The sequence below is a fragment of the Cinclus cinclus genome, chromosome 4 (genome assembly GCF_963662255.1).
Source record: "Cinclus cinclus chromosome 4, bCinCin1.1, whole genome shotgun sequence".
Classification (NCBI taxonomy): domain Eukaryota; kingdom Metazoa; phylum Chordata; class Aves; order Passeriformes; family Cinclidae; genus Cinclus; species Cinclus cinclus.
Window position 1 is genome coordinate 66012687 of NC_085049.1, and position 15158 is coordinate 66027844.

A 15158-nucleotide genomic window follows, 5' to 3' on the forward strand; every position below is an offset into this window, starting at 1 on the left:
GGCACAGTGGGGGCAGTGGGATGGGGCAGCTCAGAGCCAGGAGCTGGTAACACAGGGGACAGCTCTGTGTGCAAGCTGCAGCTCAGGGTGGCACCTGCAGCAGCTCCACAAGACTCCAGGACTCGCAGCCCCAGCTGCCCCCATTCCTGTCCCTCTCAGAGACTTTTCCTGGGATTGGGACACCTGAGGCTCTGCTGGAGGAGTCCTGGGCTGGAGAAGTCCATGAGCCGCACCTTGGCCTCCTGCAGCACCAGGCGTGGGCTCCGGGCTGCGGGCACAGAGGGCACTGAGCACCCGGCACCGGCCTGGGCACAGCCCCTTGCCCAGGGCCGGGCCGTGCCCCTGTCCCGCTCTGGCCCTGCCCAAGGCTCCGGGGCACGGCCCAGATGTGGCTCGGGCCTGCTTTGGCCTCTGCCCCGGGCCGGCCCGGCCGTGTCCCTGTGGTTGCCAACCCCTCCTCAGCCCCGTGGGGCACTGACCGCTGCCCGGGGTGGCTCTCCAGCCCGCAATGTAGCAGGTTTTCAGCTCGGGCACTGCCAGGGAGCTGTCGGGACACAGCCCAGCTGGATGTAGTCGCTGCACTCCACGGGCTGGTCCATCCTCAGGAGGTCAATGTTGCTCCTGGCCGTGGCGGCCACGTAGCCATTGTGCACCAGGATCTGCTTGATCTGGAACACCTCGGCCTTGGGGCCCGGCTTAGCCAGATCCGTGGCCCCGATCAGCACCTTCCACTGGAAGACAGCAGTGGGAGGGCCATGGAGAGTGACAGGGAGCAGAGGCAGGACCTGGGAATGCCTGGGCTGTCCCAGCCCAGCCATTCGCAGCCTTCTTTGTCCCGCAGCAGGGAGGGGAGGCAGCCGCGGAACAGCACAGGGTGCTGCAAGCTGGGCACCTGTCCCTGCCATGGGGACATCCCTGACCCTGCCTTACGGACATTGCTGTCCCTGCCACAGGGACATCCAGGATCCTGCTGCGGGGTCATCCCTGTCCCTGCTGTGGGGACATCTGTGACCTTTCATGGGCACATCCCTGATCGTCTTGTAGGGACATTCCTGATATTGTTGGGCTCTCATCCCTGTCCCTGTAGGGTCCCATCCCTGTCCCTGCTGGGTCCCAACCCTGTTCCTGCTGGGATCCCATCCCTGTCCCTGTTGGGATCCCAACACTGTTCCTGCTGGGATCCCATCTCTGTCCCTGTTGGGATGCCATCCCTTTCCCTGTTGGGATCCCATCCCTGTCCCTGCTCCTCCTTACCCTGCCCTAACCAAGCAGCTGGCCACTGTCAGCACTCACTGGGGGTAGATGAGTGCCCCCGAGCACATGTGCCACGTGCCATTGTCCAAGGTGGCCTGGATGCTGATGACACCAGGCTAGGCCCCTGGGTGGACCCCAGTGCCACCCATGTCCTGCGAGGTGTCTTCGAAAGAATCCCAGGATCCATAGTCAGAGTCCTGGGAATTTTCGGGAACCAGCGATCTGTGGTCGAAGGCCATGGGCCGGAGCCCGCAGGTGCCTCTGGAAGCACAAAGCCATCAATGCCCTGCTCGGGGACAGCAGGGACAGGGACCCCCAAGGGGCTCCTCTGTGCCCAGGCTGTGCCAGGGACCCCCCGAATGTCCCTGAGCCCCCCGGGGACACTGACCTGCACGTGTCCCAGGTGGCCCCCACGGGCCAGGTCAGGGCCAGCAGGACGAGCAGTCCCAGCAAAGCCATCGGTGCCAGCGCAGGTGGCAGAGGCAGGACCGAGGTGTCACCTCTGGTGCCCACCGCCCTGGCAGTGCCCATGGTGCCACCAGGCCAGGCTGATGTTACACAGGGGCCGGTTCCATGTGTAGGGCATGGTGGCCTCAGGTAGGGCACAGGGGGGCTCAGAGCTGTGGAACCCTGGAATGGTTTGGGTGGGAGGGACCTGAAGGATCCCACTGGATCAGAGGGCATGTCCTGGATCCAGGGATCCCAGTCTCCTGGCACCCAGGGCACAGTGGGGGCAGTGGGATGGGGCAGCTCAGAGCCAGGAGCTGGTAACACAGGGGACAGCTCTGTGTGCAAGCTGCAGCTCAGGGTGGCACCTGCAGCAGCTCCACAAGACTCCAGGACTCGCAGCTCCAGCTGCCCCCATTCCTGTCCCTCTCAGAGACTTTTCCTGGGATTGGGACACCTGAGGCTCTGCTGGAGGAGTCCTGGGCTGGAGAAGTTTCTCCCTCTCTCCATCTGGCAGTCCCATCCTCCCCTCCCCTCCCTGGCTGCCTCCCATCTGCCCCCAACCTCACTCATTTTTCCCAAATTGCCCCATCTTTGTTTTTCCCAGGAGACTGAACTGGACAACGTGGACAGCTGGAAACAGGAACAACTCTAATTCAAAGACAAACTGAGTTCACCGTTGGGGTGGGCCCAGGGCTCAGCACGGACAGGGCACAGCAGCCCTGGGCACGGGGGCTGCCTTGGGCACCACAGTCATGGCCCCAGCTGGGAATGGTTGCCAGAACTGGATCAGCTCATCCTGCTGCTCAGGTTTTCTTTCCCTTCAGGAACTGCAGGAGCTCCAGCACCAGATTCAGGAATTTCCCCAGGATTTGTTGTTGGAATGAAATCACCGTAGAATCCTCTGGTTCTGGGTTGGGATTCTCCAGATCGCTCAAATCTGAGTCCGGCTCAGGCTCTTCCTCTGGTTCCGGGGGTGGCAGTGGGAAGGGCTCTGCAGGAGGAACATCAGCTCCTGGTGGGAGCAATCCCATCTGCACCTGGATCCAGGTGTGGAAGTGCTGGGTGGAGGTGAACACCCCGGGTCGCTTGGCCCCGGCACAGCCTCGGCCCCAGCTGGCCAGTCCCACCAGCCAGAAGTAGTCACCAACGTTGTCCTTGCAGACCAGAGGTCCCCCGATGTCCCCCTGCACCCAGAGAGAGGGGTCAGGGGCTGCTGCCATTGCTCTTCCCATCCCGACCCCGCCAGAGCCGCGTTCCTGGCTGGATTCCCATGGGAAGGCTCTGCTCTGGGGCTGGGGGCTCCTGGCTGGCAGCAGGATGGGGCTGGTTCAGGGTGGGCTCTCTCTCATCTCTGCACAGTCAGCAGGGTTGGGCAGGGAATGGATATTACAGGATATCCACACCTGGGCGTGCTGGGAGCACCAGGTGGGCTCTGTGGGCAGTGGCAGGCCTTGGGGACAAGGGGACACTGGGCAGGGACACACGGATGGGCAAGGGACACATGGATGGGGAAGGGAAACTCATCAGTGGAAGGGCCCTTGGGATGGGAGGACACCGGGCAACGCCCAGCCAGTGCCAGGCCGTGTTTGGGACCCCTGTGCTGGGTGTCAGGGATTCCATGGGGCCGTGTTTGGGGTCCCTGTGCCCCAGACCCTGTGCCCACGCCCACACCTGGCAGGTGTCGATGCCGCCCCGCGGGTACCCCGCGCACAGGTCCTGGGGGTGCACGGCCCCCCCGTACCAGCGGCTGCTGTTGCAAAGCTGGACGTCCATGAGCTGCACCTTGGCCTCCTGCAGCACCAGGCGTGGGCTCCGGGCTGCGGGCACAGAGGGCACTGAGCACCCGGCACCGGCCTGGGCACAGCCCCTTGCCCAGGGCCGGGCCGTGCCCCTGTCCCGCTCTGGCCCTGCCCAAGGCTCCGGGGCACGGCCCAGATGTGGCTCGGGCCTGCTTTGGCCTCTGCCCCGGGCCGGCCCGGCCGTGTCCCTGTGGTTGCCAACCCCTCCTCAGCCCCGTGGGGCCCTGACCGCTGCCCGGGGTGGCTCTCCAGCCCGCAATGTAGCAGGTTTTCAGCTCGGGCACTGCCAGGGAGCTGTCGGGCACACAGCCCAGCTGGATGTAGTCGCTGCACTCCACGGGCTGGTCCATCCTCAGGAGGTCAATGTTGCTCCTGGCCGTGGCGGCCACGTAGCCATTGTGCACCAGGATCTGCTTGATCTGGAACACCTCGGCCTTGGGGCCCGGCTTAGCCAGATCCGTGGCCCCGATCAGCACCTTCCACTGGAAGACAGCAGTGGGAGGGCCATGGAGAGTGACAGGGAGCAGAGGCAGGACCTGGGAATGCCTGGGCTGTCCCAGCCCAGCCATTCGCAGCCTTCTTTGTCCCGCAGCAGGGAGGGGAGGCAGCCGTGGAACAGCACAGGGTGCTGCAAGCTGGGCACCTGTCCCTGCCATGGGGACATCCCTGACCCTGCCTTACGGACATTGCTGTCCCTGCCACAGGGACATCCAGGATCCTGCTGCGGGGTCATCCCTGTCCCTGCTGTGGGGACATCTGTGACCTTTCATGGGCACATCCCTGATCGTCTTGTAGGGACATTCCTGATATTGTTGGGCTCTCATCCCTGTCCCTGCAGGGTCCCATCCCTGTCCCTGCTGGGTCCCAACACTGTTCCTGCTGGGATCCCATCCCTGTTTTTGCTGGGATCCCATCCCTGTCCCTCTTGGGATCTCATCCCTGTCCCTGCTGGGATCCCAGCCCTGTCCCTGTTGGGATCCCATCCCTGTCCCTGCTGGGTTCCAACACAATTCCTGCTGGGATCCCAACCCTGTTCTTGCTGGGATCCCATCCCTGTTCCTGCTGGGATCCCATCCCTGTCCCTGTTGAGTCCCATCCCTGTCCCTGCTGGGTCCCAACACTGCTCCTGCTGGGATCCCAACACTGTTCCGGCTGGGATCCCATCCCTGTCCCTGTAGGGATCCCATCCCTGTCCCTGTTGGGATCTCACCCCTGTCCCTGCTGGGATCCCATCCCTGTTCCTGCTGGGATCCCTTCCGTGTTTTTGCTGGGATCCCATCCCTGTCCCTGGAGGCTTCTCATCCCTGTTCCTGCTGGGATCCCATCCCTGTCCCTGTTGGGATCCCATCCCTGTCCCTGTTGGGTCCCAACACTGTTCCTGCTGGGATCCCATCCCTGTTTTTGCAGGGATCCCATCCCTTTCCCTGTTGGGATCCCATATCTGTCCCTGCTGGGTCCCAACACTGTTCCTGCTGGGATCCCGACCCTGTTCCTTTTCGCATCCCATCCCTGTTTCCGCTGCGATCCCATTCCTGTCCCAGTTGGGATCCCATCCCTGTCCCTGTAGGGTCCCATCCCTTTCCCTGCTGGGTCCCAACACTGTTCCTGCTGGGATCCCATCCCTGTCCCTGTTGGGATCCCAACACTGTTCCTGCTTTTATCCCATCTCTGTCCCTGTTGGGATGCCATCCCTTTCCCTGTTGGGATCCCATCCCTGTCCCTGCTCCTCCTTACCCTGCCCTAACCAAGCAGCTGGCCACTGTCAGCACTCACTGGGGGTGGATGAGTGCCCCCGAGCACATGTGCCACGTGCCATTGTCCAAGGTGGCCTGGATGCTGATGACACCAGGCCAGGCCCCTGGGTGGACCCCAGTGCCACCCATGTCCTGCGAGGTGTCTTCGAAAGAATCCCAGGATCCATAGTCAGAGTCCTGGGAATTTTCGGGAACCAGTGATCTGTGGTCAAACGCCATGGGCTGGAGCCCGCAGGTGCCTCTGGAAGCACAAAGCCATCAATGCCCTGCTCGGGGACAGCAGGGACAGGGACCCCCAAGGGGCTCCTCTGTGCCCAGGCTGTGCCAGGGACCCCCCGAATGTCCCTGAGCCCCCCGGGGACACTGTCCTGCACGTGTCCCAGGTGGCCCCCACGGGCCAGGTCAGGGCCAGCAGGACGAGCAGTCCCAGCAAAGCCATCGGTGCCAGCGCAGGTGGCAGAGGCAGGACCGAGGTGTCACCTCTGGTGCCCACCGCCCTGGCAGTGCCCATGGTGCCACCAGGCCAGGCTGATGTTACACAGGGGCCGGTTCCATGTGTAGGGCATGGTGGCCTCAGGTAGGGCACAGGGGGGCTCAGAGCTGTGGAACCCTGGAATGGTTTGGGTGGGAGGGACCTGAAGGATCCCACTGGATCAGAGGGCATGTCCTGGATCCAGGGATCCCAGTGTCCTGGCACCGAGGGCACAGTGGGGGCAGTGGGATGGGGCAACTCAGAGCCAGGAGCTGGTAACACAGGGGACAGCTCTGTGTGCAAGCTGCAGCTCAGGGTGGCACCTGCAGCAGCTCCACAAGACTCCAGGACTCGCAGCCCCAGCTGCCCCCATTCCTGTCCCTCTCAGAGACTTTTCCTGGGATTGGGACACCTGAGGCTCTGCTGGAGGAGTCCTGGGCTGGAGAAGTCCATGAGCCGCACCTTGGCCTCCTGCAGCACCAGGCGTGGGCTCCGGGCTGCGGGCACAGAGGGCACTGAGCACCCGGCACCGGCCTGGGCACAGCCCCTTGCCCAGGGCCGGGCCGTGCCCCTGTCCCGCTCTGGCCCTGCCCAAGGCTCCGGGGCACGGCCCAGATGTGGCTCGGGCCTGCTTTGGCCTCTGCCCCGGGCCGGCCCGGCCGTGTCCCTGTGGTTGCCAACCCCTCCTCAGCCCCTGGGGCACTGACCGCTGCCCGGGGTGGCTCTCCAGCCCGCAATGTAGCAGGTTTTCAGCTCGGGCACTGCCAGGGAGCTGTCGGGACACAGCCCAGCTGGATGTAGTCGCTGCACTCCACGGGCTGGTCCATCCTCAGGAGGTCAATGTTGCTCCTGGCCGTGGCGGCCACGTAGCCATTGTGCACCAGGATCTGCTTGATCTGGAACACCTCGGCCTTGGGGCCCGGCTTAGCCAGATCCGTGGCCCCGATCAGCACCTTCCACTGGAAGACAGCAGTGGGAGGGCCATGGAGAGTGACAGGGAGCAGAGGCAGGACCTGGGAATGCCTGGGCTGTCCCAGCCCAGCCATTCGCAGCCTTCTTTGTCCCGCAGCAGGGAGGGGAGGCAGCCGCGGAACAGCACAGGGTGCTGCAAGCTGGGCACCTGTCCCTGCCATGGGGACATCCCTGACCCTGCCTTACGGACATTGCTGTCCCTGCCACAGGGACATCCAGGATCCTGCTGCGGGGTCATCCCTGTCCCTGCTGTGGGGACATCTGTGACCTTTCATGGGCACATCCCTGATCGTCTTGTAGGGACATTCCTGATATTGTTGGGCTCTCATCCCTGTCCCTGTAGGGTCCCATCCCTGTCCCTGCTGGGTCCCAACCCTGTTCCTGCTGGGATCCCATCCCTGTCCCTGTTGGGATCCCAACACTGTTCCTGCTGGGATCCCATCTCTGTCCCTGTTGGGATGCCATCCCTTTCCCTGTTGGGATCCCATCCCTGTCCCTGCTCCTCCTTACCCTGCCCTAACCAAGCAGCTGGCCACTGTCAGCACTCACTGGGGGTAGATGAGTGCCCCCGAGCACATGTGCCACGTGCCATTGTCCAAGGTGGCCTGGATGCTGATGACACCAGGCTAGGCCCCTGGGTGGACCCCAGTGCCACCCATGTCCTGCGAGGTGTCTTCGAAAGAATCCCATGATCCATAGTCAGAGTCCTGGGAATTTTCGGGAACCAGCGATCTGTGGTCGAAGGCCATGGGCCGGAGCCCGCAGGTGCCTCTGGAAGCACAAAGCCATCAATGCCCTGCTCGGGGACAGCAGGGACAGGGACCCCCAAGGGGCTCCTCTGTGCCCAGGCTGTGCCAGGGACCCCCCGAATGTCCCTGAGCCCCCCGGGGACACTGACCTGCACGTGTCCCAGGTGGCCCCCACGGGCCAGGTCAGGGCCAGCAGGACGAGCAGTCCCAGCAAAGCCATCGGTGCCAGCGCAGGTGGCAGAGGCAGGACCGAGGTGTCACCTCTGGTGCCCACCGCCCTGGCAGTGCCCATGGTGCCACCAGGCCAGGCTGATGTTACACAGGGGCCGGTTCCATGTGTAGGGCATGGTGGCCTCAGGTAGGGCACAGGGGGGCTCAGAGCTGTGGAACCCTGGAATGGTTTGGGTGGGAGGGACCTGAAGGATCCCACTGGATCAGAGGGCATGTCCTGGATCCAGGGATCCCAGTCTCCTGGCACCCAGGGCACAGTGGGGGCAGTGGGATGGGGCAGCTCAGAGCCAGGAGCTGGTAACACAGGGGACAGCTCTGTGTGCAAGCTGCAGCTCAGGGTGGCACCTGCAGCAGCTCCACAAGACTCCAGGACTCGCAGCTCCAGCTGCCCCCATTCCTGTCCCTCTCAGAGACTTTTCCTGGGATTGGGACACCTGAGGCTCTGCTGGAGGAGTCCTGGGCTGGAGAAGTTTCTCCCTCTCTCCATCTGGCAGTCCCATCCTCCCCTCCCCTCCCTGGCTGCCTCCCATCTGCCCCCAACCTCACTCATTTTTCCCAAATTGCCCCATCTTTGTTTTTCCCAGGAGACTGAACTGGACAACGTGGACAGCTGGAAACAGGAACAACTCTAATTCAAAGACAAACTGAGTTCACCGTTGGGGTGGGCCCAGGGCTCAGCACGGACAGGGCACAGCAGCCCTGGGCACGGGGGCTGCCTTGGGCACCACAGTCATGGCCCCAGCTGGGAATGGTTGCCAGAACTGGATCAGCTCATCCTGCTGCTCAGGTTTTCTTTCCCTTCAGGAACTGCAGGAGCTCCAGCACCAGATTCAGGAATTTCCCCAGGATTTGTTGTTGGAATGAAATCACCGTAGAATCCTCTGGTTCTGGGTTGGGATTCTCCAGATCGCTCAAATCTGAGTCCGGCTCAGGCTCTTCCTCTGGTTCCGGGGGTGGCAGTGGGAAGGGCTCTGCAGGAGGAACATCAGTTCCTGGTGGGAGCAATCCCATCTGCACCTGGATCCAGGTGTGGAAGTGCTGGGTGGAGGTGAACACCCCGGGTCGCTTGGCCCCGGCACAGCCTCGGCCCCAGCTGGCCAGTCCCACCAGCCAGAAGTAGTCACCAACGTTGTCCTTGCAGACCAGAGGTCCCCCGATGTCCCCCTGCACCCAGAGAGAGGGGTCAGGGGCTGCTGCCATTGCTCTTCCCATCCCGACCCCGCCAGAGCCGCGTTCCTGGCTGGATTCCCATGGGAAGGCTCTGCTCTGGGGCTGGGGGCTCCTGGCTGGCAGCAGGATGGGGCTGGTTCAGGGTGGGCTCTCTCTCATCTCTGCACAGTCAGCAGGGTTGGGCAGGGAATGGATATTACAGGATATCCACACCTGGGCGTGCTGGGAGCACCAGGTGGGCTCTGTGGGCAGTGGCAGGCCTTGGGGACAAGGGGACACTGGGCAGGGACACACGGATGGGCAAGGGACACATGGATGGGGAAGGGAAACTCATCAGTGGAAGGGCCCTTGGGATGGGAGGACACCGGGCAACGCCCAGCCAGTGCCAGGCCGTGTTTGGGACCCCTGTGCTGGGTGTCAGGGATTCCATGGGGCCGTGTTTGGGGTCCCTGTGCCCCAGACCCTGTGCCCACGCCCACACCTGGCAGGTGTCGATGCCGCCCCGCGGGTACCCCGCGCACAGGTCCTGGGGGTGCACGGCCCCCCCGTACCAGCGGCTGCTGTTGCAAAGCTGGACGTCCATGAGCCGCACCTTGGCCTCCTGCAGCACCAGGCGTGGGCTCCGGGCTGCGGGCACAGAGGGCACTGAGCACCCGGCACCGGCCTGGGCAAAGCCCCTTGCCCAGGGCCGGGCTGTGCCCCTGTCCCTCTCTGGCCCTGCCCAAGGCTCCGGGGCACGGCCCAGATGTGGCTCGGGCCTGCTTTGGCCTCTGCCCCGGGCCGGCCCGGCCGTGTCCCTGTGGTTGCCAACCCCTCCTCAGCCCCGTGGGGCACTGACCGCTGCCCGGGGTGGCTCTCCAGCCCGCAATGTAGCAGGTTTTCAGCTCGGGCACTGCCAGGGAGCTGTCGGGCACACAGCCCAGCTGGATGTAGTCGCTGCACTCCACGGGCTGGTCCATCCTCAGGAGGTCAATGTTGCTCCTGGCCGTGGCGGCCACGTAGCCATTGTGCACCAGGATCTGCTTGATCTGGAACACCTCGGCCTTGTGGCCCGGCTTAGCCAGATCCGTGGCCCCGATCAGCACCTTCCACTGGAAGACAGCAGTGGGAGGGCCATGGAGAGTGACAGGGAGCAGAGGCAGGACCTGGGAATGCCTGGGCTGTCCCAGCCCAGCCATTCGCAGCCTTCTTTGTCCCGCAGCAGGGAGGGGAGGCAGCCGCGGAACAGCACAGGGTGCTGCAAGCTGGGCACCTGTCCCTGCCATGGGGACATCCCTGACCCTGCCTTACGGACATTGCTGTCCCTGCCACAGGGACATCCAGGATCCTGCTGCGGGGTCATCCCTGTCCCTGCTGTGGGGACATCTGTGACCTTTCATGGGCACATCCCTGATCGTCTTGTAGGGACATTCCTGATATTGTTGGGCTCTCATCCCTGTCCCTGTAGGGTCCCATCCCTGTCCCTGCTGGGTCCCAACACTGTTCCTGCTGGGGTCCCATCCCTTTCCCTGTTGGGATCCCAACACTGTTCCTGCTGGGATCCCATCTCTGTCCCTGTTGGGATGCCATCCCTTTCCCTGTTGGGATCCCATCCCTGTCCCTGCTCCTCCTTACCCTGCCCTAACCAAGCAGCTGGCCACTGTCAGCACTCACTGGGGGTGGATGAGTGCCCCCGAGCACATGTGCCACGTGCCATTGTCCAAGGTGGCCTGGATGCTGATGACACCAGGCCAGGCCCCTGGGTGGACCCCAGTGCCACCCATTTCCTGCGAGGTGTCTTCGAAAGAATCCCAGGATCCATAGTCAGAGTCCTGGGAATTTTCGGGAACCAGCGATCTGTGGTCGAAGGCCATGGGCCGGAGCCCGCAGGTGCCTCTGGAAGCACAAAGCCATCAATGCCCTGCTCGGGGACAGCAGGGACAGGGACCCCCAAGGGGCTCCTCTGTGCCCAGGCTGTGCCAGGGACCCCCCGAATGTCCCTGAGCCCCCCGGGGACACTGACCTGCACGTGTCCCAGGCGGCCCCCACGGGCCAGGTCAGGGCCAGCAGGACGAGCAGTCCCAGCAAAGCCATCGGTGCCAGCGCAGGTGGCAGAGGCAGGACCGAGGTGTCACCTCTGGTGCCCACCGCCCTGGCAGTGCCCATGGTGCCACCAGGCCAGGCTGATGTTACACAGGGGCCTGTTCCATGTGTAGGGCATGGTGGCCTCAGGTAGGGCACAGGGGGGCTCAGAGCTGTGGAACCCTGGAATGGTTTGGGTGGGAGGGACCTGAAGGATCCCACTGGATCAGAGGGCATGTCCTGGATCCAGGGATCCCAATCTCCTGGCACCGAGGGCACAGTGGGGGCAGTGGGATGGGGCAGCTCAGAGCCAGGAGCTGGTAACACAGGGGACAGCTCTGTGTGGAAGCTGCAGCTCAGGGTGGCACCTGCAGCAGCTCCACAAGACTCCAGGACTCGCAGCTCCAGCTGCCCCCATTCCTGTCCCTCTCAGAGACTTTTCCTGGGATTGGGACACCTGAGGCTCTGCTGGAGGAGTCCTGGGCTGGAGAAGTTTCTCCCTCTCTCCATCTGGCAGTCCCATCCTCCCCTCCCCTCCCTGGCTGCCTCCCATCTGCCCCCAACCTCACTCATTTTTCCCAAATTGCCCCATCTTTGTTTTTCCCAGGAGACTGAACTGGACAACGTGGACAGCTGGAAACAGGAACAACTCTAATTCAAAGACAAACTGAGTTCACCGTTGGGGTGGGCCCAGGGCTCAGCACGGACAGGGCACAGCAGCCCTGGGCACGGGGGCTGCCTTGGGCACCACAGTCATGGCCCCAGCTGGGAATGGTTGCCAGAACTGGATCAGCTCATCCTGCTGCTCAGGTTTTCTTTCCCTTCAGGAACTGCAGGAGCTCCAGCACCAGATTCAGGAATTTCCCCAGGATTTGTTGTTGGAATGAAATCACCGTAGAATCCTCTGGTTCTGGGTTGGGATTCTCCAGATCGCTCAAATCTGAGTCCGGCTCAGGCTCTTCCTCTGGTTCCGGGGGTGGCAGTGGGAAGGGCTCTGCAGGAGGAACATCAGTTCCTGGTGGGAGCAATCCCATCTGCACCTGGATCCAGGTGTGGAAGTGCTGGGTGGAGGTGAACACCCCGGGTCGCTTGGCCCCGGCACAGCCTCGGCCCCAGCTGGCCAGTCCCACCAGCCAGAAGTAGTCACCAACGTTGTCCTTGCAGACCAGAGGTCCCCCGATGTCCCCCTGCACCCAGAGAGAGGGGTCAGGGGCTGCTGCCATTGCTCTTCCCATCCCAACCCCGCCAGAGCCGCGTTCCTGGCTGGATTCCCATGGGAAGGCTCTGCTCTGGGGCTGGGGGCTCCAGGCTGGCAGCAGGATGGGGCTGGTTCAGGGTGGGCTCTCTCTCATCTCTGCACAGTCAGCAGGGTTGGGCAGGGAATGGATATTCCAGGATATCCACACCTGGGCGTGCTGGGAGCACCAGGTGGGCTCTGTGGGCAGTGGCAGGCCTTGGGGACAAGGGGACACTGGGCAGGGACACACGGATGGGCAAGGGACACATGGATGGGGAAGGGAAACTCATCAGTGGAAGGGCCCTTGGGATGGGAGGACACCGGGCAACGCCCAGCCAGTGCCAGGCCGTGTTTGGGACCCCTGTGCTGGGTGTCAGGGATTCCATGGGGCTGTGTTTGGGGTCCCTGTGCCCCAGACCCTGTGCCCACGCCCACACCTGGCAGGTGTCGATGCCGCCCCGCGGGTACCCCGCGCACAGGTCCTGGGGGTGCACGGCCCCCCCGTACCAGCGGCTGCTGTTGCAAAGCTGGACGTCCATGAGCCGCACCTTGGCCTCCTGCAGCACCAGGCGTGGGCTCCGGGCTGCGGGCACAGAGGGCACTGAGCACCCGGCACCGGCCTGGGCACAGCCCCTTGCCCAGGGCCGGGCCGTGCCCCTGTCCCGCTCTGGCCCTGCCCAAGGCTCCGGGGCACGGCCCAGATGTGGCTCGGGCCTGCTTTGGCCTCTGCCCCGGGCCGGCCCGGCCGTGTCCCTGTGGTTGCCAACCCCTCCTCAGCCCCGTGGGGCACTGACCGCTGCCCGGGGTGGCTCTCCAGCCCGCAATGTAGCAGGTTTTCAGCTCCGGCACTGCCAGGGAGCTGTCGGGCACACAGCCCAGCTGGATGTAGTCGCTGCACTCCACGGGCTGGTCCAGCTCCAGCAGGGCAATGTTTCTCCTGGCCGTGGCAGAGTTGTAATTTTTGTGCAACAGGAGGGTCCGGATGTGGCGCAGCTCAGCCTCGGGGCCTGGCTGGCTCAGATCTGTGGCCCCGATCACCACTTCCCATCTGGATATGTCCCTGAGGAGCAGGAGATGGAGAAAGGGATGTCATAGCAGAGTGAGGGACTGCAGTAGCGCCATTCGCTTCCTGTGCTGGGGACATCCCTGTGCTGTGGGGACATCGCTGCCCCTGTTGGGGTCTCATCCCTGTCCCTGCTGGGTCCCAACCCTGTTCCTGCTGGGATCCCAACCCTGTTCATTTTCGGATCCCATCCCTGTTTTTGCTGGGATCCCATTCCTGTCCCAGTTGGAATCCCATCCCTGTCCCTGTCGGGTCCCATCCCTGTCCCTGCTGGGTCCCAACACTGTTCCTGCTGGGATCCCATCCCTTTCCCTGTTGGGATCCCAACACTGTTCCTGCTGGGATCCCATCTCTGTCCCTGTTGGGATGCCATCCCTTTCCCTGTTGGGATCCCATCCCTGTCCCTGCTCCTCCTTACCCTGCCCTAACAAAGCAGCTGGCCACTGTCAGCACCCACTGGGGGTGGATGAGTGCCCCCGAGCACATGTGCCACGTGCCATTGTCCAAGGTGGCCTGGATGCTGATGACACCAGGCCAGGCCCCTGGGTGGACCCCAGTGCCACCCATGTCCTGCGAGGTGTCTTCGAAGGAATCCCAGGATCCATAGTCAGAGTCCTGGGAATTTTCGGGAACCAGCGATCTGTGGTCAAACGCCATGGGCCGGAGCCCGCAGGTGCCTCTGGAAGCACAAAGCCATCAATGCCCTGCTCGGGGACAGCAGGGACAGGGACCCCCAAGGGGCTCCTCTGTGCCCAGGCTGTGCCAGGGACCCCCCGAATGTCCCTGAGCCCCCCGGGGACACTGACCTGCACGTGTCCCAGGTGGCCCCCACGGGCCGGGCCAGGGCCAGCAGCACAAGCAGCCACAGCAAAGCCATCGGTGCCAGAGCAGTAGCAGAGGCAAAACCGAAGTGTCACCTCTGGTGCCCACAGCCCTGGTGGTGCCCATGGAGCCACCAGGCGGGGCTGATGTCACAGAGGGGTGGAACGGAGCCGTGGAACTTTGGAATGGTTTGGGTGGGAGAGACCTTAACGACGGCGTGGTGCCACCCGAGCCATGGGCACGGCCACCTCCCGCTGGCTCCCGGGCACTTCCAGGGATGGCGCTGGCGCTGCTTCCCTGGAATTGTGGCGTTTCGAGCAGCAGGGAGGGATTGGATGAGGGAAAGGCAGCCATGGAGGAGCTCGGGCACGGGGGATTTGTGTCCCCTTGGGGCAGTTCCATTGTCACCACTGCTCCCCGATCCCAGCTTTGATCCCAAAGATTTGTGTCCCCTCAGAGGCAGCTCCATTGTCACCGCCTCTCCCTTATCCCAGAGATTTGTATCCCCTCAGGAGTAGCTCCATTGTCACTGCCTGTCCCTGGTCCCAAAGATCTGTATCCCTTTGGGGCAGATCCATTGTCCCCGCCTCTCCCCGACCCCATCTCCGATCCCAAATCCATCCCCTCCCCCCTCCGGGAACCGGGCACAGCCGGGATCGCTCCCCACGGAAGCCTCTCGGCCCGGGGGCGGTTCTGGGCAGGCAAGAGGTGACAGATGGCACCGGGATGTCCCCGCGCTGTCGCTGCCACTCCGCAGGCTCCAGCTGGAGCCATCCCGAGCGCATTCCCGACAGCGCTTCCCACAGAGCGCGTCTGCTCCGCTCCATCTGCGGCTCGGGCTGGCACGGGTGGGGGTGCAGGAGGAGGGGGAGGATGCCGGGGACACACCAGGAGCGGCAGGAATTTCCCCGGGAGCGGCAGGAATTGTCCCGGGATCACCAAAGGTTGAGGCTGGAGCTCTGCCGGGTCAATCCCAGCGGCAGAGTGGCCTGGAGCACGAGCGGAGTTTTGGATATTCCCGGGGATTTGGAATATCCCGCATTTCTGTACGCCTGCGCTGATTTCTCGTGCTCCTGGTGGTGTTTAGTGGTTTTTATTTAATTTCTATTTTTTAAATTTAATTT

The 15158-nt window shown here is 63.4% G+C and overlaps 3 protein-coding genes across 3 annotated transcripts; all 3 read right to left on the bottom strand.

The window, feature by feature from the left end:
• Positions 1-521: 521 nt before the first annotated feature.
• On the bottom strand, positions 522-5696 carry LOC134043826 (acrosin-like). The gene is given in 6 exon segments (XM_062492560.1): positions 522-731; positions 2520-2888; positions 3376-3521; positions 3733-3985; positions 5249-5498; positions 5620-5696. Coding segments are annotated over 6 exon segments (1305 nt in total).
• Positions 5697-6478: 782 nt separating this feature from the next.
• LOC134043828 (acrosin-like) lies at positions 6479-10924 on the bottom strand. The gene is given in 6 exon segments (XM_062492561.1): positions 6479-6688; positions 8477-8845; positions 9333-9478; positions 9690-9942; positions 10477-10726; positions 10854-10924. Coding segments are annotated over 6 exon segments (1299 nt in total).
• An 806-nt stretch (positions 10925-11730) lies between these two features.
• LOC134043314 (acrosin-like) lies at positions 11731-14089 on the bottom strand (the record flags this gene model as incomplete). The annotated part of the gene is made up of 5 exons (XM_062491478.1): positions 14019-14089; positions 13631-13891; positions 12944-13209; positions 12587-12732; positions 11731-12099 (listed from the first exon to the last, which is right to left on the bottom strand). Coding segments are annotated over exons 1-5 (1113 nt in total), but the record flags the coding sequence as incomplete, so codon positions are not given.
• Positions 14090-15158: the final 1069 nt, after the last annotated feature.